Source organism: Acomys russatus, chromosome X, assembly GCF_903995435.1.
Source record: "Acomys russatus chromosome X, mAcoRus1.1, whole genome shotgun sequence".
Classification (NCBI taxonomy): Eukaryota; Metazoa; Chordata; class Mammalia; order Rodentia; family Muridae; genus Acomys; species Acomys russatus.
Window position 1 is genome coordinate 25900585 of NC_067169.1, and position 25924 is coordinate 25926508.

The window sequence follows — 25924 nt, forward strand, 5'->3', positions numbered from 1 at the left end:
AAAGAAAAACAGCCAATGCTAAAAATATGAAAAAAGTTATTCAAGCCCAAAACAGCCCTACCATTCATGCAACATGGGCTGTCGATGAATTGTTCATGTTTGTATGCTCACAGGGATGTCATCATCAAGCTTTGTGTTATTGCTTGTTGGCTCTTTCACCTAATCCAGAAGACACCTATTTCCCTATCATCCTTTCTTCAGAAATCCTTTTATTAATTATAATTTATGCAGAAGAAGGTGTGTAGGAATATGGGCATCATGTCATTTTTCTTGGCACAAATCCCAATGAATTAGACTTTGTTTCTTCATCCTTATAGCACCATGTGGGCTTATATTTCCAGAACATATTTCCAAAGTATCTCCATTTCTCTGGAGAAGGAAAGGTTTCTTAAGCAAGAGAGATGCCTCTTCTTACAGTGCAGGCTCCCCAAAGTACTTGTGAAATGTACTAATCCCTGTAGCTTACAGGATGAAGTGATGGTAAAAATAACAAAGCTGTGGTCACAAAATCAGAACATGCTGTGAGTCTCTCACTGCTACAATAAGACTCAGCTTTTTGAGGTCACCATATTTCTAGATCAATAAAACATTTAAAAAGAAATCCTTTTCTGGTTTGTGTATGTTATTTTGTCAGGGAAATTAGTTGTAAATTTTTTCTTTAAGATATTCAAGAGGAACAGATAGCTTTGATGGATTATTGGGTCTCAAAGCAAGTTTTTTCCTATTTTAAAAAATATGTTAAGATATTTGATGTATTAGGCATGTCTCCTCATTCAATCTGTGAGCTAAGGGAGCTGATCTTAGGGCTTGAAGACAGGCTTAATAGTTTGGACTCTAGATGAGAGAAGCATGGGAGAATAGCAAAATAGAAGGATCCAGAGCGTCCTAGAAACCTACTAGAAGAACATTATAATAGGCAGATTTGGGCCCAGGGGTCCAGCTCAAACTATGGCACCAGCCAAGGACAATACAGGCGGTAAACTTCAAACCCCTACCTAGATCTAGCCAATGGGCAGAACATTCTCCACAGTTGAGTGGAGAGTGGGATATGACTTTCACACATACACTGGTGCCTCATATTTGACCATGTCCCCTGGAGGGGGAGACCTGGTGGCACTCAGAGGAAGGATAGCAGGCCACCAAGAAGAGACTTGATACCCTATGAGCATATACAGGGGGAGGAAGTCCCCCTCAGGCACAGTCATAGGGGAGGGGAGTAAGGGGAAAATGGGAGGGAGGGAAGAATGGGAGGATACAAGGGATGGGACAACCATTGAGATGTAACAAGAATAAATTAATTTAAAAAATGGGAAAAAAGTTCACCTCTGCTTTTTTCCTTAACTAAGCATTCTTTGTAATCACTCCTTGCTTCAGAAAGTGGTCATGATCAAATTATACCATAGCAGGGTCTTTTACTTGCTGTCATTTTTTTCCACTTTTCAGTTCTATGAATTAAAAAACGGATTTAAAAATGCTATAAGCACATGCCCCAAAGGAGCAGGCTTGGTGGTGTTTGTTGCAAAGCCTGGAGCTAGCCTATTCTTTTAGGCTTCTCAATTTGCAGCTTTCATTTCCTGACCCTTGCAGAGAGAGTGATACTTATTAACTCTGTCTCAGTAGACACTTCATTTTAAGATAAAGACGTTTCTGAGCATCAAGCCAGAAAAAAAATCATGACTTTTATGAAATCATTTCTTTTGGCTTTATTTCTTTCACGGACTTTAAAAGGAAGGAAGAAGATAGGAGAACACAAATTAGAAGTAGCACATTCATCTAAAAAACACCTTTAATTGCTAACTCAAGGGAATAAAATCCAGAGATAGAAACTGGGGATGCAGTGACTGGCTAGCATTCATGAAGCCTGACAGGTATAAAACCAGAGCTATTGACACCCATCCTCCAATTCTAGTACTTAGGAAGTAAATAAAGGAAGATCAGAAATTCAAAATCATCCTTGGCTATATTGGGAGAGAGGGGAGAGAGACAAGCCTGGGCTACACAAGACTCTTTGTTTTTTTTTTTTTTTTTTTGTTTGTTTGTTTGTTTTTTTTAAAGTAAACTCTAAAAAGAAAATAATTATAGTTTCATCATTATTTGTTATAAAGCCAAAGCCTGTATTTCATACTAAAAAGATGTAGTTTGACAGTTGTGCCTATTTGGAGTGTGATTTTTTTTTTTTTTTTTGACCTATATAAGGGACTAATTCCACCTACTTTGCTTTTGTATTATAATGAACAAGCCAATCAGATATCCTTACGACATGAACTTTAAATGTTGGCAACTCCTAAAAATTTCTCTAACTTGTCCCCATAAAAATAGCTCTCTTAGATAAAGTAACTGAAAAGATGAGCCAAGTGGATGAAAACTTAGAATACTTTCTCCCTTCTCACCTGTTTGCCAAAGCCAACTCTAGCTTCTTTGCTCCATTCACCCACTCTAACTCACCCTTGCACCATTTTGTTAATTGTTGTCTCCTGGGATAATTCTTCACCACAGCCTTGGCAAAGCACTCTATAAGTTCAAGCTAATCCCTGTGATATATTCCTGGTTGCCAGCAAACACTTAGGCACCAGTAAGCGTTCCAGTTGTAGGGAGTGTGAAGGGAGAGAAGTCTACCAGGAGACAACAGTGGAAATGCTTCCCTCTTCTTACAAAACTACTTGCTTGGAAACTCATACTCTTCCTTGTCTCTTCATGCTACTATAAACTTAATGCCAGAGGTTTGCTGCAGCCATTCCATGAAGACGAAGAAAGCCAGCCAAACAGCAAGAGACTCCACTCATAACAACAATGATAGAATGCCACTGAAGGCATGGAAGTACCTTTTCCTGGGACTCTTCATGAAGTATAAGGATATTTTTAACGTATTTTTAATTGAGCCTTTGTAACTGGTAGTAAATGTAGTTTAGTCCTTGGTGTTCTTAAGAAAGTATATTCACAGATGTTTTGAATTTCTGTGTGTTTATGATAGCATGGCCAAGAACACTAAAACTATAAATAAATAGTTCTTTACAATTAAATGATGCTAACTTGTCAGTCATCAAACAAGACAGTACTAATAAGATTGTATTTAATCCATACTGAAGATTATCTTATTATTAAAATCATCAATTCAATGCACTACTTTAATTTATAAATATAAGGTACATTACTTATGTACCTATGAATATATGGTAACATTAGTTGTTTAAGAAATTCTTAAAATGTTATTTACCTTTATTGTTTAGTTCTACTACAAAATTGACTATCTCATTTTGGAAAAGTATATTTATTCACTTCTGTAAGCACTAAAATCTGAGAATTATAAGCTTCTGACTAGTCAAAAAACACAAATACAAAATAAAATTCAGACAATGAAGAAGTTGAATTAATAGCATAATATAGTTTAACTGCTTGGATTTGACTTACTATATCAAATTAATAGTAGCAATTTAAATCAAGAGTTGTCAAGCTTTTTCTGCAGAAGTCAGAATATTAAATGTTTAAAACTCTGTGAGCCACCCAGTCTCTATTGAACCTATTCTACTCTATGATTGCAGCCTTACAATGCAGTCACAGAGAAATCAGAAATAGACATGGCTGGGTTTTAATAATAAAACTTTATTTAAAAAAAAATAAGCATTGGCCGGGTGGCCCATGAGCTATAGTTTGCTACTCTCACCTTAAGGGAAGAGTTTTAAATGTATTCTTCCAGACATTTGTAAATGTCTTGTAAATACTAAGGAAAGTTTTAAAGAATCTTGAGGTTTTGATCTCAAATGATCTAAAATACCTAAGTAGTTAAAAAATACAGCAATTAATTTCAGTGGCTACTTAGTTACTTTCATTTTACCCATGTAGAAACCAAGAACTCCCCATAAATATGAAAGTTTCTGATCATATTTCAAGTATGGGGCATTGTTTGCAATCATCAAGTTTAGTTTAGGCAATGATCCCAATGGAGAGAACAGGGAAGCCTTAAAATATTTGAAATATACCAGACTATTTTAGAAACTGCAATGATGAGAACTTTGTTCAAGATATCAAGGACTTGTGCAATAGTGGGTGGTGATCCAAGACACATATATCAATGTGGGTAATTGTGGCCAGTGGAGAAGAGACCTTGGGTGGAAGACTATGTTACCCTTAGAACATGAAGGACTGTTTATGAACATTAAAGCACAAAGCATGTGACTTAAATGATTGGACATCTGCTCTGTACTAGTACTGAATCATGCAGAAGCATGTACTTTAGAATTATAGGTGACAAGTTTTCAGCTTTTATGGAAAGCGTCTAAGAAGAATGTTACAAAAGCACCTGCCAGAAAATATCTGTCAGGCTTGGCTTTTCCTGGAGTAGATGGATGAGGCAGCTTCTTTCTAAAAGAGCTCTAAAGGCAACTTGAAGGGATTTAATCTTTTAATATAATTTATATATTTGTATTTTCTCCTTTGAGTGACCTGGAACACCTAGAGGACATGGATTGCTTTTTGATGTGGCTAGCCATATAGGGATTTGAAAATGAACCTAATGGTACAACTATGTCATGAGCATCTATGGTCACTCTGTGTAAGTGAACCTTTTAGAGAGTTTCGTGTAGTGCTTCACTGCTTTCTTTAGTAATACCAAGTTTCCCATGCTGTCTGTACAGATAGGAAAATCACAAAGGGAAATATATTTTTTACCCTCCCTATCTTAAACACACACACACACACACACACACACACACACACACACACACACACATCAAATACTGAATAAATACACATAGATCCAAACCTTCTGAGAATACCCTTTTCTATATATAGTTGGCATTATGACATGTCTGCTGGATCTAAAAGTGGAAAAACACATCCTAGAGTAGAATTTGCATTACCCATTGTTAAGATGCATTTGACTGAAAATTACAAAAGTTCAATGAAATGGCTTACAGAAGATCTCTTCGTCTGATTTTTAAGTAATTCAGAAAGAAGTAGGCTAGTTATATGGCTTGTTTATTCAGTGGATTTCCATCTTTTCTATTCTCTTCAGGGGGTTACAGACTTGGGCTGAGTATGAAACTTGTTGTTACTAAAGAAAGCAGGGAAGCTGTATAGAAAGCCTCCCAGGTGTTACTCCGACTGAGGGTACAGTTGTAGCCCTAGCTTCATTTCCCTAGGCCCACAGGAAAAAAAATGTTCCTTCTGTCTTATCAAATCCCCTAGAACCACAGCAAAAAACAATTAAAAGTTTTGCATGCTTATTTTTTTGTTATTTTCCTCTTGATTGTCTTTCAAGAATGTGCAATGGTCAAACTGTAGGGCATAAATCTACTATTGAACCAGGAAAATGTAGTAGGTCATGGAAGTGTTTGAGTGGATATTTGAGAATGCTTTAGGAAATATTTAAGTTTATCTCTGATAAAGAGAGCACTGTTTGGTTTGTTTGTTCCCAGGCTGAGATGTATAGCGTGTTTTTTTTTTTTTTTTTAATACTCAGTGCACATTGTAGACAAATGTTAAAAACCTGCTGTTCCAAGAACAGAAATTTAAGTCATCAGTGCATCCTTATAATAAACTGTTATGTAAATGGATTTATTCTTTTAGGAAACAGTATTAGAAATCGTTTCAAGTAAACAGCAGGAAGCTTTGAGATTTTTTTCTCCAATAAAGGAGTAAGCTTTATAGGTGATGATTACTCTGGTGGTTTTAGGTGTGAGTTTTAGGTTTTAGGTTTTAGAACAGTGGAGAAGTCCTGAATTGAAGAAAGCAAAAGAGGGTTATGACTATAATTAAGATTAGATATAGAGGTGAGTGCAGATGCATGAAAAAGTGATATAGCAATGATGACAATGATAATTATAATGTTGATGGAGATGGATAGCTTTTATGGAGAATGTATGAGATGTCAGTAAATGCTTTAAACTCATTATGGTTGTTACTACATTTCAACCTCACATTAACCCATGACACCATCAATTAAGGCTGGAAAATGAGTACTGGGTGAAGCTAGAGGAAATCATTAAGGTAATTTCAAACCCATTTCTGGAGATAATGGGGAAGAAGAGAAAAGGATTATCAATGCTTTTTGCAAGGTTAGGGAAGAGCAAAGGGGAAATATAACTGTAAAGAAGCATATACATGCATTCATTCATTTCTCACTTGTGTATTGAGTCCTGTATCTGGTTTTTAAATCCATAGGCAAATGATACACAGCCCTGTCCCATAAGACGTTATGGTCTCTGTGAAAGGACCACATAAAGGGGTGGTGGACACAATGAAGGCTCCATTAGTTCTAGAATTTCTGCAGCAGAACCTCTCTTTGAGGCCTTCCAAGCCTAGAAGTCATATGTATTTGGTAGTGCTTGATTCCTATTGGCATTTCCAGCAGATTGTGAACTCTGCTCCATGTTTCAACTTGATTGCTATACACACCCAAAATTGTACAAACAGATCTAGCACACTACAGCTGGACATTTCCAGGAAGGATAACATAAAAGCAGGAGAGCGGCCTTTGCTATCCAGGTTACTACTTGACAAGCAAGCTCACTCTCTTGTTTCCCAGGTTACACCAATCTTCTCAATCAACACCTAAGTCCCAAACTGAAAGCAGCTGCTATATTCTTGACCTACCAAAAACACATATTTTTGTTGTTTCATTGAATTATTCATGTGGGTTTTATGACTGGATAATGATAAGACCTTGCTTTATAAGGAGTCCATATAACTGAGTAATGTTGAGGTGTCAGGTTACTCTATTTAAAAAAAAAAGGAAAGTTTTTTATTAGACTATAATAGCCTGCAGTTTCTTAAGCTATTAACTATTTAAAAACAAACTCATAAACAAAATCTTTCCTAATTCTCATACCAGAAATTAACTGAAACAAAAAGGAAAAGAAATAAAAATGCATAAGTTCAACAAATAAACCAATTTTCATTTTACCTTAGATTGTGCATCAGTATTTTTTCCTTTAAAGAGACAAATAGCCATCATTGTTCCACTTAAGATATGTTGTTTGTTCATAGTATAGATTCCTTATACAAAGTAAGTGGTTTCATTATGCTATTTCCATACAAACGCATTATATACTTTATTTATCATCTTTGTTGTTTTTATTTGACATTATTGTTTATTTATGTGTATGTGTGAGTGTATGCCACTTGTGTGTGCATACCCACTGAGTTATAGGTGGTTGTGAGCCACCTGACATAGGTGCTAGAAACTGAACTCAGGTCCTCTGAAGGAGCAGTAAGTATCCTTAGCCACGGAGCCAGTTCTCTAGCTTTTATCATAACCTCTCCACTGTGATGTGAAGTGAAAAGCAGGCATGAATCCTTTGAAAATTAATGAGCATGGCTATTTTCCACTATAACTTTATTTACAAAGCCGGCTTGTGACTTAGTTTGGCCCCAATAGTTAATTTGTTAACTCCTGCCTTTGACCACTCCTATTAAGAAGCTATCAGTCAATAAACTTAACACATTACTAATGTTTAAGGCCTTTCTGCATGTGCTTCCTGGTTCTGCTAGTAAAGTCTGTGTTATTTTTAGACTAGGAAGTCTGTTTTCACAGACCCTGAAAATGTAGCAGAATAAATAGAAATTATCTCTGGCTGCTTCTGTAGGGGCAATCTCCCTAAATCTGATGAGGATAAAAGCTCCTGATAAATATGATTACGTCTGCTGGAGTTCCCCTGACAATAAAAATAATACAAGGGGAGTAAGGGGAAAATGGGAGGGAGGGAGGGAGGAATGGGAGGATACAAGGGATGAGATAACCGTTGAGATGTAATATGAATAAATTAATAAAATTTAAAAAATACATACTTGTCATATAATAGATTCTCATACATATGTTGGTTCATTTTTAATTATTTTGGTTTGCTAACACTGTTGTAACAAATGATCCCAAAACAACTCAAATTTATCACTTTGCAATGATGAAGGTAAAAGTCTGAAATGGATCTCAGTGGGTTAAAATCAAGGTGTCAGAAAGATTGTGTCTTTTGTGGGCACTTCAGGAGAGAATTTATTTCAATGACTTTTCTTTCTCCTGGGGCCACATATATTCCTTTAATTATGGCCCATTTGTTCCATCTTCAAAGACAACAACATTGCATCTCTCCGGCCATCCTTCCATAATTCTTCTTTTACTATAATGAGGTAAGTTTCTTCATTTACAACTAGGAAAGTTTCTTCATTTACAACTACTCATGTGATTAGTCTGGGCTCTTTCAAACAAATTAGGATAATTGCTCTGTCTCAAGGATATGAATGTGTCACATTTGCAAGATGTGAGCTAATGTGTTGATCAAAGGATTAAGTTGTGGCCATATTTGGAGTGTCATTCTGTAGACTGCAGAGACATTTTAAATTAGTTCTGGATCTCTCTCTTTTCATTAAACTCCATTCTAATATTAATTGAAGGGGACTTTGATTAACTGAGGCTAAGGAATTTTAAAGTAAACATTTTTTAACAGTGCTTAACTGCAAGAAAGCTTATTTTACATTTTAAATTTCCAGCTACTAATTCCAGATGGATTTTCAATGGCCCTGAAATCCAGCATTATTGTTGGTCCATTGGATTCTTTCTTCCATTTCACTTTCTCTTTCTCAGACATCTAAGACTACTTCTTCTTTACTCCTAAATAAAACTGCATCTGACTTCACTGGATCTGCAGAGGTAATGTGAACTGAAATTCCATGTGCTCCACTCCCATCTTACTCACCCAAAACCTTTACCCAAATAACCAGTGTCTAGCCATCATAGCACCAGACAAGGTAAAAATTCTCCACTGTCATTCATTCTATGAAATTACCTCAGTGACTTTCCAACCCCCTGAGCCTCAATCCTTCCCCCTCTCTGAATGAATTTGGAAGCTGTGGAGTATGTTAGAATACTTGAGCCCAGGAAGCTCTGGTATCCACAGATCAGCCTACACAATCATCTCCATGTGACAGGAAATGGAAATGTGAGTTTGAACATTTTCATGCCCAATGTGTCTCCTCTCTTATCAGGAATAGTATTGTTTCTTTAGCTTCTAGATCCTGGATGCCGTGTTTATCTTCCTCAGAGAAATTATTTGCACAGTGAATCTGACACTGTTTAGTATTTCTACCTGGGAGTTCTCATGGGAACTAAAGGGCTACAGTCATGTTATAGCTGCTATCATAGCATTTGGCACTGGTCACATGTTCAAACAATGTCTATAAATCAGCTACCCCAAACAATATTTTCACAAATTCTTGTCTAATCATAAACTTTTTACATCCAGTGACATGTTCTCTTTTCTATAAATAATAAAACAAATTTGTCAATTATTATTTCCCATTTTGATAGAAAATATGAAACTATCCCATAGGGCCTGGCAATATTTTGCAACAGCTCAATATTATGAATCATTCCTTGAAGGAATTGGAAACACCCTAGATTTAGATAGAGCCTCTAGCAGACAAATTTTATAGCTATTCTATTTGGTAATGGTTACTTATTTTAATGGCCTCTTCCAAAATCAGGAACAAAGAGACTCATCAAATTAACTAGTTTTTAAAGCAATGCTACAAGAATAATCTCTTTCCTGATAGCTTATCTCATGTGCATTAAATTCAAAGCCTTTTCAAACTTATCATGCCCTTCAGTACAAATTGCATGTGCCAAAATTTCTTTAGGAAGGATTCTTGTGCTCATGAAAATGAGACAGGCTTATTGGTGGTAGTTACATAGGTCACTTGTGAGCCAAGTGGGTGGGATAGACAAGTTTCTTCCACACCTTCCCAAAGCAAGGCCAATTGAGGCATGCAAGCCTGGCCGTAAGTGAAACAGTAGCATGACTTGAGAGTCACTAGTCCAGTTTCTGCAAGTGCAGAACTTCTCATCTGTGCTGAAGGTGTGTGGGATTCATATGAAATAGAATGACAGAGAATGGGGGGTGATGTAGCTGCCTATGACTATCATGGCAACTGGGGAATAAGAAAAAAGCCAAAAAGACATGGCTTCTGTTACTGGCATACACATCCTCCCTTCCATAGCCACCCTCTATCTTGATTATGAACTCCATCACAGTTCCCAACAAAGTCTCACATTTCAGCCTTAAGAAAAAGAAAAGCATGGCCTTGTGACTTACTATCCAATGGAAAACTAAGTACTCAGAATTTTGTGCTACTCCTTCTTGAATCAAGACTCAATTTTCCCATTGCAAAGGTGAATTGCCTAAGTTCACATGGCTATTGGGTGAGTGGGGTGGGATGCCAAAAAGATTTCCTAAATTCTAATCTTTTGACTCCTAAACTAGTACAGCCAAGTCTAAACACCAAACAAAAAACCAAGCGCATCAATCAACACTATGAATGAAAGAGTGAGAGCATATATTTGTGTGTAAGGTAAAGTGACTTAGCCATGGCCTTTGAATATTTGGGACCTGATAATAATTATTGAGAAAGGTTGTCATATGTATTATAGGTGATTTACCAGTATTTCTGACTTGAACACCTTTGACTGCAGTAGGACCTTGTCCCAAAGGTTGATATTCAACTGCATAGCCAGAAATTGTCAGATGTCTTATGGGAGATAGGAGGCAAAAAAAAAAAAAAAAAAAATCACCTCTACTTGAGAATTCCATTTCACACATATATTTATTTATTTAGTTTTATTTATTTATATATTTATATATTTATATATATATTTATTTATTTATATATATTAATATATATATTATATATATAAATATATATTTATATATTTATTTATTTAGTATTTAGTTTTCTGTCAGTTTGTGGCTACAACTAAAAGCCTGAGATAAACAATTTAAAGGGGACAAATATATATATGGTGTTATTGGTTTCAGTCCACAATGACTTAGATCCCTGGTTTCTGGACCCATTTTGAGACAGAACATCATAAAATTATGGCCAGAAGGCAGACTGTTAGAGAGGAGGTCTTGCCTGGACTAGACTCAGTTTCCATATGCACACCCCAATGATCTACTCTAGCTCCCTAAGTACCATCCCCTGTAGTTTTTACAACCTCCCAATATTCCATTCACTTGTGAATTTTGTCCGTGGGTTAACCTATTGATAAAGGTCAGAGCCCTTGGGATCCAGTGGCATCCCTAAAGCCCTATGTCAGAAATATGGATTAAGTCTTCAACACATGAATTTCCAAGGACCCTTGAGGTAAAAAATAATACACATATATTCATGTACTTATTATACAGTGAAAATATTCATATCTACCTTTCAGACACTGGCCCTCCCTCTTCTGCTTTCAATTTTGTTTTGAGCCCATTGGTCAAAACTCCTTATGAACAAGTTTACTATAATCTTTATAATAAATTACAGTTTTTCATTCTGCCTCAAGTTTGTTTTCTGCTTCATGCAATTATAGAAATTGCCTTACAGTAATTATTCCAAGACAGGCATCTATGGGCTGAAAGAATTCAGGTGTCTCCTTCTCAGTTCTATAGAAATTAAGCCCTGTGTCAAAGCACCAGAAAAGCAGGAGTGCCTGGGCTCAAGCATCACAGTGGCAAAGTATAATCCAGACATGCCAGGATTCTCAGTTTGTATGGGATCAAACCTGTAAGCTCAATAGATCTGAGGCACTCTTCTTAGATGTTGATTTTGAAATCAAGTTGAGTCAGACCCAGTTTTTTCCAACCCTTTAAGTTGACCTCTCTGTAAGCTTTCTCCTTGGTTGATGTGAAGCCATAAAAACTTTAAAGATATGCCTGAGTTTCCTTTGTAGGACCGCCCAGTTAACCTTATATATAAAAAATAAAATATATTTTGCATATACACTGTCCTGCTTGGACATGTCTTTCCAAATGAACAGGGACGCCAGACATCCACTAAGAAGCTTTAGTTTGCATTCTGTGTTAATGTCAAGCGTGAGAAGAATCTGCAGCCTGTGGCTTTGGCAGAACAGGTGGTTGGCTGGCAGAGCCTCCACAGAAAGGCAGACCATGCAAACAGGACCATTTTACCTTTGGGGATGGTGATCTGACAGCCCAGGTCACAGTCCTGCTGCAACTGATAAAAAGCCACTTCCTGCAGTCGTGCCCGCTCCAGCTCTGAGAGGCTCTGGATGGGGACTGACCTCAGGCGCACGCTGCGGCCAGACATGCTGTTCCAGGTGAAGTCACCCTGCAGGCCAAGGGAAAAACATGAAGTGTTACACAGTTCATCCATTTGTCACAAACTTCCTTCTCTCTTAGGCAGTGACAGAGCCAAACAAATTTCACATTTGTGTCCCACACCTGGCTTTTTAGTCCCCAAACCAAAATCTATCTTGGTTTAGCATGGCTTTTTTTAGTCCGTTGCAAAAATTAAAACCTAAACTGACTTCTGGGTCAAAAATTCTCATCTGACGACGTGCATACATAGTTCAAGAAAAACCATGTTGAAAGAGGTCATAAGAGTCCTACATATATATATATATACATATATATATATATATATATGTATATATATATATATATATATATTGTGTGTGTGTATCTTCAAAACAGGAAAAACTGTGCTGCTACTTACTATCACGTGTATTCTCATATAGGGAACAAATGTTTTTTGAGAGAGTACTGTGTATCATTGTTCATGCTGTATGCCTTTTAAGTCATCTAGCAACCCATTGAGGTGATCAGCATTTTTTTACTTCTTAAAAAATTAATTTATTCATATTACATCTCAATGGTTATCCCATCCCTTGTATCCTCCCATTCCTCCCTCTTTCCCATTTTCCCCTTATTCCCCTCCCCTATGACTGTAACTGAGGGGGATTACCTCCCCCTGTATATGATCATAGGGTATCAAGTCTCTTCTTGGTAACACTCCTTCATTGCTGATGGGAATGCAAACTAGTACAGCCACTTTGGAACTCTATCTGGTGCTATATCAGAAAACTGGGAATAAGGTTTCCTCAAGACCCAGCTATTCCACTCCTTGGAATATACCCAGAAGATGCTCCAGCACACAACAAGAAAATTTGCTCAACCATGTTCATAGCAGCCTTATTCATAATAACCAGATCATGGAAACAGCCTAAGTGTCCATCAGTAGAAGAGTGATCAGCATTTTTATGTTATTGATATTATGATAGCAGCATTGAATAAATACTATTGCTAAATTATATTATATAACAATATAGTTTTTATTTCATATCCAGGGCATCTATTTCAGGAGTCCCTGCCGATATTAAAATATACAGGAGTTTAAGACTTTTGATTTAAAATGTTAGTATTGCCACATAACCTACATATTCCTTTGTATGCTTTGAATAATTTCTAGATTTCATTTACTATCTAGTACAATTTAAATGCCATGCAAATCATTGTTATAATGCATCATGTAGAGAATAATGGCAAAGGAGATGATCTGTAAATGTTCAGTACAAATGTAAGAGTTTCATTTTCGAAACTGTTTGCTTCATGGTCAATTTAGTCTGTGGATGTAGAATCCAACAATACTGAGCACTGGGCATTATTTCAACACTGAGTTCATACTTAACAAGTTATTTGAATATATGCTTAAGGTACATTGTATTACTATGGAAATACAGTATGCACAATTATGATAATATGGTACTGTATATGAACCTGTATCTTGGGGAGGTTGAATAATTTTCACTAGATCTTAGGTACCAAGCTGTATGTATGGCTTTATGCTCTATGGTAAAATAGTAACCATTTTACTTACAGCACTTTCATGAACTATTTTCATCAAAATAAGGAGGAATAGATAACCTGTAGCAATTAGTAATTCTAAGCACATTTGAGTTTAAAGTACTCTACATCAGTAAGATCTCTTCCTGCAACTGTAGGAGCACATTTGTCTGCATCTTTATACCTGTTTACAGAGGGTGCTGCTGGCTCCTACCCTCACTGAAAACTGGGAGAAAGTGATAGCCCATAAAAAAGTACTTCCCATTGCTCTGAAACTCACCACCCCTTGCTTCTGAATAGGGCATTATACAAATCACAGATGACAGACACAGTGTTATGGAGTTGAAGAAGTAACTTTCCTTCCACAACCAACAGGGCTTTTGTTGGTGATAGTGGTCTTGACTTACATGAACCAATATCCAGTGGCTAGTGAGTATGCACACATTCTCTAGAGTGTCTAGGGGTGATGTGGGAAGAAGTGCGAGTTAAGAAATATATGCCAAGTGGGTAGACTACGGCCATACTTGGCCAAGTGAAGAAAAGCCCAAGACCACTATATTTTTTCTTTCTTTAGTCCAATAGAGCAAGAACAAGTTTAAACAGTTAAGATCTGTGGACTCACATCCTCCAGATTAGTATACGAGTTTGTAACCTTAAATATCGTTTCAGATATGCTTATTGGTGTGTGTGTGTGTGTGTGTGTGTGTGTGTGTGTGTGTGTGTGTGTGTGTGTGTGTTTGGTGTGTTTGTATGCAGGCACATGTGTGTCACAGAACACTTGTAGAGATCAGAGGACAATTTGTGACAATCAGTCCTTTTCTTCCATTCTGGGGTCCCTGGAACTGAAAGCATAACCCTAAGATTAGTATTTCTATTGAGACATCTTGCTAGCTTATGTTTGTGTATTCTAGATATGAAATTTGGATATCTAAGGAAGTGGATTTTTATGTAAGTGTCAAAGTAAAATTATATGCCCTTTAAAACATATGTTAGAATATGACCTGTGAAGGAATCATCTACCTGTTAGCTGGGATTGGCAACCCCTTTCTATTGAGGGCAAGATAGTAAATATTTCCTGTTTTATGGACCATCTTGATCCTATCTCAACAACTTAACAGACTTTGAAGCATTCAAATAGTCATAGATAATTTATAAAAGAATGTGCTGTAGCATATTTCCATAAAATTCCATTTACAAAATTATATGGCAGGCTGCATTTGGCTGCTGACCTAAATACAGCCTTCCAATCTTTGAACTATAGCTACAAATGAAATTAACTGATTCCTACTGTAATCCATTATTTTAATTTACTCTGTTGTTTTGGTTAATTGTAACAATATACAAGAATACATATCACATAAAGACACTGCAGCAGGCTTGAGTTTATTTAGATGACAGTATAAGCATTATTCTCAAAGAATTAACTTTTAGATAGGAAGAACATAGTCTAGAAATGACACGGTTTGTAATATTAGAAATAAGAATCAAATGCAATGGGTGCCTAGAAGACAGAATGTTACCATCTGTCTGCAGATCAAAGAAGGCCTTGTAGAGAAGCTAAACTTTTGATGGAGACTTAACAGTTGACTAAGAAGGATAAGAATTTTTTCAGAAAATGCAACTTGGGAGCAAACAGTAGGTACCAAAGTAATAAATTTGAAAAAAGTAAACTTATTCTAGATATCTGGAAGGATAGAAATAACAGTGGTTAAAGCCAAACAGAAGTCAGGCCAGACACTCTAAAGTCTTCTGTGTAAGCAGCACAAAGTAGATTTACTTTTTCTCAAAAGGTAAAGGTCAGTATATCAGGAACACTGCCTAAGAGAGGAACACAATCAGATCTGCAAAGGAAAGAGGAGTGCTAAGAAATTTCTCAAAGAATTCAAGGAGAGAACACATTGAAGATGAAAAGATAAGAAGTGCAGAGTTGTTGGGCAGCAGGGCATGGTGGTGCATATATGTGATCTCAGTACTTGGGGAAACAGAGGCTAGAGGATTTTGGGTTTGAGGACATCTTGGGATATGTAGGCCCTATCCCAAAACGCATGCACGCACACACAGACTGAGAGAGAGAGAGAGAGAGAGAGAGAGAGAGAGAGAGAGAGAGAGAGAGAGAGAGAGAGAGAGAGAGAGAGAGAGAGAGAGAGAGAGAGAGAGAGAGAGAGAGAGAGAGAGAGAGAGAGAGAGAGAGACAGACAGACAGACAGAGACAGACGGACAGAGAGACAGAGAGACAGGCAGAGACAGAGACAGACAGATCCAAATTAAGCATTTTGATTCAAGCTAGAAAAGATATTTTAATGAGCCAGACAAAATTGTTAGTACATAAGGACAGCAAAGAAATGTGATGATATGTCATCCACAGACATCTTAATCTGTGGCACCTATGGCTACTCATCAAATCTCATTGAAAAAGTAAGACATAAACACAAAAGTCAACGGTAGCACAAATTACAAAATCATTGTTCCAGGACAGCATTTTTCCTTAGTGACTATTTATCTTGGAAAAGGATGATTCATTCATTGTAGGGCTCCCTGAACCCATTTTTGACTCTACTCTGAAGGCAGTGTTTTGATTTATCATTATAGCATACTTTTAAAGGATTGAAAATGACCCAATGTCTGAGTAGAATATGATAGTGTAAGTAATGAAAAGGATACCACAAAGACCTCTAGGTGTGGGTTAACATCTTCTATAAGTTGCCATTTGACAGTAACTGGAGGTATTTGTTTTGGTCATCGTGTGTGTGTGTGTGTGTGTGTGTGTGTGTGTGTGTGTGTGTGTGTGTGTGTGTATGTGTGTGTGTGTGTGTGTGTGTGTTAAACATACATGGTGAGAAGAGGATGGAGACACTACAAACTATTTTATAACACATGAAACATTTCCCTACAGTAAATGTCTATCTGATTCAAAATGCTAATAGTTTAGAGAATGAGCAACCCTGACAGAGTATACATCAGGTCTGTTGTTAAACTCAAATTATAGAGAATCCCCTTAAAATGATGGTGTCAGGAAATCTTAACAATAAGTTATATATTTTTAACATCAGAGGCATGAGCTATGTATTTTATGCATATTATGTAGGACTCTATATATTATACACATAAGCAAAATCACAGAACCTATTTTTGAACTAGCCACAAGAAACACAAATGCCACAATCCAATTTATAAAAAGCAAATAAAAGTCTCAATAAAATAGAATTTTGATTAACTGGAGAGCAACTCACCAACAGTATTAACCATTGAGATTTCTTTTCCACCAGAAGTGTATGTGTCTATATTTAGGCAAAAGAATCAAAAGACAAACCACAAACCCAATATTCTGTTTTATTCAGAAAGGACTTTCTTTTGAGCTGATCTGAGTGTCTTTACAACAGATTTGATTTTCCCGTAAAATTGATTGAAATAATTTTGGTTTGAGGCTACCGCACACTGTTTGAAGCTGGTTTCTAATTGGGGTAGCTCTTTAACCATGCCCAAGAATAAATTGCACATCCCAGGAGGGCCAGGAAGGGATTGACGTAGGGATGCTCAAACTGTTTTCTGTGAACCCAGTAAGTCAGAATCATGGTGGGGAGATTATTGCTATTGAACATGCAAGTTCTCTGACTTCAGGGAAGGCTCCAAACATTAAGGTCCCAGGCCTCTGGTCCAATTATATGTGAACTTTTAAATAAGACTCTGAACATCACTTAATCTCAGCTTTCTCACCAGTTCATGAGGGAAGAGGAAGAATTAACTCTCAGGCGTGTGTGGATCACACAAGACAGTGCAAATGAATTTCTTGTGGAGGGCTTATTAGCTCCTGACAGGCTGTGAATAAGTGGTAATTTAAGTTATAATTAATATTAATCATCACTCTAAAATTGCATCTCCATCAGAAGACTGGCAGTTTTAGTGACATGGAAAACTATTAAAGAAACGTGTACTGAATTTTTGACTAAATAGTTCCACTATGTGTTGGAGTGGTTTTTGTTTTCTAGGTGCCAGTTGGAATCATGGTTTCTCGAAGGCAAGAAGAACAAGGTAAGTAGCTTAGGGACTATAGAATGATCTCTCATTTAGATCACATATGTCACAAGTAAATATTTTCCCATTTTTTCTAAAGTGACCCATGCCATCTAATAACAATTAGTAAAGGGACACTTCCCAGATAATCAAAATGCACTACCGAAGTGTAGCATAAGTTGAAATACCAAGCCTTACAAGCTACATTTCTGCCTTGATCTTTTAAACTCCCAAATAATTACATGGCAAGGAAACTAACTTCTTTGTGAGCTCCTGGGGAAAGCTGAGAGTGACTATATGGCTGTCACACCCGTGTCTGGACTGATCAAAGAGCTGTTCCTGTACTCAACAAGAAATCATTTTTCAATTGTCCTCTCTTGACTCTTATACTCCCCAGCTCACTTTACTTTATGAAGATTAAATACTTCTCCTATGCCATACTGTTTTCAAAAATGCATTGACTCTGAACTTTTCTCATTAAAAATGTTCCATTTTATTTTGAGCATGGAGGTCAGAAAATTAGAAACTGTTTATAGGAATGGTTACTTATTTTGAACTTTTGCCTTCATTTATTACTGTTAAATGAGGAATGACCAAATACAAACATGCAAAAACCTATCTTATTTGTTCAACAAGCACTGGATGAGGGAATTCTATAGACTAGAAACTCTTCAAGGTACTAAGACTCATTAGTGGACAGAAGAGGAAGCAGATAAACACATGCAATGACTGGAAGCTACAACATGATAAACACTGGAGAAGCAGGTAGGACAGGGCAGAGGAAGTAGGATCACCTTGGGAGCTTTCTGGGCAGCTTATCTGTCAGCACGGTATTTGAGTAAGGCCTTACAGAAATGATGGAACAAACTAGGCAGAATTCAGGAGCCAAGCATCCTACTGGTTGACATGGAATAGTTGCTAATAACAATAGCCTCGTGGATTTGGGCCCTGGTTCCGCTATTTGTTTGCCATATGGGTTCTTAGCAAGCTACTTACGTGCCCTGTCCTTCACCTTCCTCATCTGTGAAATTGGAATGATAAGTATCGTGTTTATAATAACTTTACTATGCAGGAACCAACAAGAGGCTGCCCATGAGCAAAATCATGATGGTTTGTTGGAGCACTTGGGTATATCCTGTGGCAGTGCTCACATTTCAGTGGCAGAGCTGAAAAGCTTGCAACAGAGCCTGCTAGGCCCACAAAGTTGAACACTTTTATTATCTGGCCCTTCCAGAAAATATCTTCTGACCACTGCACCAGTTTCAAGGTTCTAAGGCACATTTATGTTTAGAATTAGTCCTTTGTAGCAGCAATTTTTTATCTCTAAGAATGGGCTTCTTTGGAATATATCCAAAAGAGCCTATAAAGACATTGTATAAGATGGCAATAATTGAGATGTTGGAAACATGTAAAGGTAGGGTGAAATACAAGTGGCTTCCTAGGGCCCTCGGACTGATTGAGGTAGCTCAGTGGGAAAAGGCATTTGTTTACAAGCCTGAGTCAGTCATTCTGTACCCACATGGTATAAGGCGATAACAGCCTGCATGTCCTCTGACCTCCTCGGGTATGCCATACCATGTATAAGAGCACATGTGTGCACAAAAATATAAATAAAATGTGAAAGAACAGAAATGGTTATATAAAAATGGCTCATGTATGTGTTGATTATTGATAAAACTAAAAGAAAAAAATGAGCATTGTCGAACCTCGAACTGTGATAACATCTTCTTGGAAAGTAAATGTCATGTATGTACTTTCTTTCAGGAAAAGCCTTGCTAATGGTTATTAGAGAGAGGACACATCCACATTGTCAGTGCTTTAAGTGAAAAGAAGTGAGACTGAAAGCCAGTTTTCACTTCTGAATCTCTCCAGTTGAGCCATGAACTTCTCTAGTATCTATAGATTCGATTCTTAGTTTTAAGTGTTGCTCAAATTGTGGAGGCAAAATAGCCTACGTGGAACCCACGCTGTAGAAAGTAGAAATAACCTGCCTGAATCAAAAATGTCTCAGTGACAGGGCTAACCTTCAACAGTTCTGCTTGCCTTTATATAATTAAATCAGCTCACCAAAATTAGAGGAATTGACCCCTACCAATGGATTAGGCCTTGAAAATTCTGCTTAAATTATAAAAGGTTCACTGTCTGCTTGTTAACATCATCAGATCTTTATTTACATTATCTCATGCAATGGTTGCAACATCCTTGGGGACAATGGCATCACTATTATCTTCATATTTCTAGATGGAGAAACTGAGACACAAACCTTATGTAACTTGCTCAGATCATCAAGTTAGATATAAATATCATTAATGCCAGAGTGAGCATTTAGAGACAGGCTTCAGGCTCTAGAATTTAGTCGCATACCCACCACATGCATTCCATCATCTCTCTGGAGAAACTAGCCCAAGCCCTTAACCTTACAAACAAGTAAAGCAGAAGTTAGTAGTAAAATCACTCTTACAGCAGCAACCTAGGACCTTGAACATGAGGGATAAGTTGCACTTCTTTCCACCACCAAGCCATGTCAATTGCAGATTTTTTATAGTCAGGTAAGCCAGATAGCATTTCCAAACCTAGTAGCTTAAGATTTTTCCTTTTGGTAAAGCATTTAGCATTAGCCTTGTCTCCTGTATACATTTTTTTCCAAATCCTGTATCTGTCCCTGCCACCGGAGGTAACATGTTGCAGCACGTACAAGAAGTTGAGAGAGGAAGGTAAAGCCTTTGACTCTGAGACCTCCAACCAACCAAGGCCCGAGTCTTGCAGCAATTAGACTAATGATGCTGCTCCTGTTAATTGCAGAGCACTTCTTCCTGCTGCAGCTCGCACATTTCCCGCTGCTTCAGCATCATCAATCAGTCTGGAAATGAGCTGTGCTCTTAAATCTCTATCGGCACAAACAGTTTTTAGCAGCCACACACCCCACATGGTTATCATCCACTTTCCTTCCCAAATCACAAGCTAGGTAGGACACAATTATATTTTTCATCATAATCATCTTCTGTAAAAGAAATAGGAGTATAGATAAATAGATATGGTGCTTACCCATGAATTCTCTTCTCAGCGTCTTTGCTGTACTCTCTAATCTAACTAAACTTAGCATGGATTAGGAGCTTGACTCTGCCTTTTAAAAAAATAACTTTTTGGTGAATAACGAATCTTGAAACAGAAGATCTTATTGAGTGTGAGAGAAATGGCCCAGCTGCCACAGCTATGACTTCAGGACACGTTTTGTTGCCAGATATATTGCTATCTTGTGAATCTTAGAAAGAAAAAAAAAAAAAAAAGGCAATCTTTTCACCAGACCAGGGAGAAGTTCCTGTCCCTTTTGAACATAGGCAGGCTGTGTCACTGAGTGAGTGAGAGTAAGAAAAAATGAGTAGGTAGGAAGGAAGGATGAAGAGAGAAAGATACACACACACACACACACACGGTCAGGAGAGAGAGCGTGGGGGGAAGGAGAGAGAGAGAGAGAGAGAGAGAGAGAGAGAGAGAGAGAGAGAGAGGGGGGAGAGAGGAGAGAGAGAGAGAGAGAGAGAGAGAGAGAGAGAGAGAGAGAGAGAGAGAGAGAGAGAGAGAGAGAGAACATGCTGCAGAGGAAGTGGGAGGGCAGGGCAAAAAGGGAAATTGAAACTAGATTTTTCTGCTTCATATTTTAATAAGACTATTTGAAAATATATATGGGGATTAAGAAAAGATTTTTACTTAAAAAAACATCCCCTGTCTATAGGGACCTGCAAGTGCTAATTAATTCATAACTGCAAAGTGTCCTTACTCGGAATCCATCAAAGAATATGGGATGCCTGAGAGAATAAAAAAGCACAGTAAAGCCCATCGGATGTTTTCTTGGGTTAGAAAAGCTTCTCAGTTTTTAAACTGTATTTTAAAACTACCAATTTCTTCCACAAACATTAAAAACCAGGACAGATTCTTCTTCTTTATAACAAAACAAAAGTCCTTGGGAAGTTGTTCGTTTTGTGAGCAGAGCGAGTGGAGTCCAAGTGACTATGTTTAAGAGAATGCAGGAATGAGTAGAGGTGCATTGGAAAGTCAATGAGGGGCAGCAACAAAAATAAAAGAATAGAGCATATCTTATACATATATGAATGTAACAACAATCATTTAAAAGGGACTATAAATTTAAAAGAAAACATAGAAGGGTATATAGGAGTGTTTGGACGTGGAAATAGGAAGGGAGAAATTATATAATTATATTACCATCTCAAAAAGAAAAAATCTATCTTTGATCTCTGTGAATTTCATTTGGCAACAAAACAAATACAATTCAAAAATACATATTTGCTTCCTTGTCAATATGAAGTTATAATTCTCTTATTCATCTCAAGTGAATTTGAACAAAATAATTGTTGTTCTAATGGATAGAGCAATGATTTCATGGAAAAATCTTACTGATTCAAATGCAGGGATTCAGTATGATTTTACAAAAGTTCGTTGGGGCAAAACATGGAAGGCACAAATAGTCTGGGTTAATGCTACTTATTTAGCATGAGGAAATAATTTAAAAACAATAAAATACCGCATGGTATTCCTTACCAGAATGATTAAAGTTGAAGAGGGAACCAAAGTAAAAGTTACTTGTTACCATACATGACTCCAACCCCATTAACCTAAAATCTCCAATGTTGAAACTGCTTTTAGTTCTGGCAGATAACCAACATGGTTCATATAGTGCTAGATAAACATTCATAGATGTTAGATGCACATTTAAAATTATTTGCTATTACTACTTCACATAAAGCTAAGAAATATATAATTTTACTTTTCATCATTAGTAACTTTATGAATACATGAATATATTTAATGAAGATGATGTCATGCATTTCCTAAGTGTTTTAGGGTACTATGTCATTTACTTGTGGAAAAAAATTCTAAGCAGGAAGCTAGTCACACTTTTATCTCCCCACAGACAAGATAAGAAGCTCTGAGAATTGGCCCAAAGTAACTTGCTCAAAGATTCACAACTCTTGAGTGATGCAATTGTGATCCCAATCCATATGGAGTTTACAAATTAATCAGAGGACTCATAGTCCGTAATCATCACCAGTAGAAGCTGTTTTATAAGTATTCAGTAAGAAAGAGACAATGATTAAATAAGATCCAGTACTGAAGGCTAGGGTGGTCTATCAATCTATTATTATTATTACTAATGTGTATGAGTATTTGCATAAATATATTTGTGTGCACCATACTCATTCAGTGTCCATAGAGGCTGGAAGTGGGAAGCTGATGCTCTGGAGCTGGAGTTATAGGCAGTTGTGAGCCCTTGTCGGTGCTGAGAACTAAACCCAGGTTATCTGCAAAAGTAGCAAGTGTTCTTAACCACTGACACATTGTGTAGCTCTGGTTGCCCTTGAAGTCACTCTATAGACCAGAGTGGCTTTAAACTCATGGAAATCTACCTGCCATTTATTCCCAAGTGCTGGTGTTAAAAGTGTGAACCATCATGCCTGGCCAATTATTATTATTTTAAATAAAGAAACAATAAAAAGAAGATTTATTCAGTGTGGGCATATTGAGAAGAAGGAAAAAGATATCCAATCATATCCTCCTGCTAAGTCCATTTTCCTGGCCCTAAAAAGAAGTTATTTTTAAATGTGTATATTGTCATTTTTGTGAATATGCCATGAGAAAGTGACTACTCCTTGAAATGAATAATTTCAACCTCAAGAAACAATGTTTCAAAAAAATCAAAGTTTATGAGTAGAACCAAATCAGGCTTTCAAAGGAAACACAGAAATGATGGGAAAGTTTGGTACTTGGCATTCTTTGGAAAATCCATTTTGGTCAGAAAAACAAAGGGTGAAGATAAGGAAGCCTCTTCAAGGTTTAAATATCAGCCTTTTAGGTAGAACCAATAAGAGGTCCAAAAGTCCTCCAACCAACTTTGGAACTAAAAACCAGGAGACAGGTAAAAGCTTCATTTGTGGGAGTTTTACTATTCAGAAAAATATGCTTTGAACACAATGATCTTCTTCTAAATACTCAATCCTTCATGATGAAGAGTGTTAAATCACAATTCATAGCCTCAGGATCCATGCATTATCATTCACACTACTTTATAGGCTTTGCTTGTGCTTATAAAATTAATGATATTTTACACATTTATGATAAAATATTGTAGAACCACTTTCTCAAGATTTTTGAGTATGTTTCTGATTTTATCACTTTTTGGCTTAAACTAAGTTCTGTATCATTATAGCCAATATAATGTATATTGACTTAAATAGAATAAAACCCAATAGTTACACATAATAGTGAATAATCATCACAATGGTTGAAATTAACTGAGCAAACATTTATGTGGATCTCACATTCCCTTACTCGCACAATTCCCTTTGACATAAGAGTTGATACAACGCCTACAATGAGGAAAAGCCTGGCTACTCAAAATGTGGATAGCTTTTCATGGGCATTCCATTAGAGTTCACTTCACAATCTTCCTTGTAGTTAGTAATTAGTCATATGAGTGGGCTCTAGCTAGTGGAATGTGAGTGGAAGTGATAGGTTTTATTTTTAGTCATGGTCCATAAAACCTGGGCAGAACTCATTGGCATGTGTTGTACTCCCAGGTATGTCTCACACCTCACAGTACTTGTGTTCACTATACTCCTTTGCCCTTTAGTTCTTGTTGGCTTTGAGATTTTATTTAACTACTTGGAAATGGTAGGAGGTGGTGTTGTGACAAATCTGATCCTAAGACTTAAGAATTCCCAGCAACTACTTCTTTCTTAGAGCCCTTAAGTCCCTATAACATAAATCTAACTACTGTGTGGGAGAGTTTGTCTATATAAAGAGCCATAAAGAGAACACATGGGGGAACAGTAAAATGCTTGCTTGTCTCAGTGTCTCAACTGAACCTATCCCTAACTAATCTCCCAGATGAATGAAGAATTCTACATGAACACTGTCAAGTTCAGAAGAACTACCTAGTTGAACTCATCCCATGTTAGAGAACCAGTGACGATTGCTTTAATCCACTAAGCTTTGGAGTGGTTTGTTTGTTGCACATTCCTGTGTAACCAAATCAACAATCTTTTGTATTAAAAATGGAAGAGCCAGTCTGTATCTTTAAATCTTGTTTCCCAACAATCTTGATTACCTTCTGAACTGGAATGAGAAACAAACTTTCACCAAGAGATCAGGCTACATATCTAATGGATCTACTACTACCTATGCCTTTGTATGTCCTCATAAATAGCAGGCTTCACTAGTCTGAATCTGCAGCCCTCCAATTTATCTCCCTCATGGAACTATAGCAGAGCTCATTCTATCTCTTTTCAGGTTTTCTTGGAAAGAGAGAAAGGAGACCAAGTAGCTAGTAAAATGAAGTGACCTTTATGTATTGATTTACAGAGTATGTGTGAATAATAGAGCAGATAAATGTATTTTGGCCTCCCTCGAGTTTTAACTAATATAAACTCAATTATTAGAAACAGATATGTTTATTTTTCAGAACTCGGACTGAATACCAAGATGAGATAGATGATGGAATTCCTTTAGATCCCAACCATTCCTGACAGATCTTTTTTTGCTCTGCTTAACTCCCTTTGACAAGCAGCACTGAATTGCCACTAAGATCTGAATTACTAAGGCTATACCTAAAACTGGAAATTGTGAAGCATCTTTCCAATTATCTATTCATTTAAAAACTTCAGTGCAAATGTGGCATCTGTTAGGTTAATCCTTTAGATTGCTGAAAATGTCAAGAGCCTTTGTGATCAACAAAAGGATAGCAAGAGTCTGCTTTCTCTCATTGCATTAGGAGAAAATGAGAGGAGTTGGAGGAAGTATGGGAAATGATGCAAATATGGTATTCATGTATGCAATTCTCAAAACATTAAAAATTAAATGAAAGAAAGGTTTGAATTAGTCTTTTGTACACGTCATTGTAGAAAGTTGTATTAAATTTTAACCAGGCTTTGCCGGTTCCTTTGCACTACCTTGGAAACATTTAAACAGGGGATGGCCTACTTCTTAAAAAGCTTTTACCCCAAAGCCAATTTAACAGGATCCAGAGAGGCTTGTGGAGATTGAAGCACCAACCAAGGACCATGCATGGACTGGACCTAGGCCCCCTACACAGATGTAGCCAATGGGCTGCTCAGGCTTCATGTGGATCCCCTAGTAAGGGGCACATGGGCTGTCTCTCAAATGGACTGTGCTGCTTGCTTTTTGATCACTCTTCCCTGGCAGGGCTGCCTCACCAAGCCACAGAGGAAGAGAATGTGCTCAGTATTGATGCAACTTGATGTGCTGGGGTGGGTGGATAGAGAGGTCTC

General features: G+C 37.1%; 1 protein-coding gene across 1 annotated transcript in view; it reads right to left on the reverse strand.

The window, feature by feature from the left end:
* Positions 1-25924, reverse strand: part of Arhgap6 (Rho GTPase activating protein 6) — a 483811-nt gene that overhangs the window by 67105 nt on the left and 390782 nt on the right. Inside the window, exon 2 of the mRNA XM_051142194.1 lies at positions 11940-12099. Within this exon, the coding sequence (XP_050998151.1) occupies positions 11940-12099 (160 nt within the window). The remainder of the gene's footprint in view (positions 1-11939; positions 12100-25924) is intronic.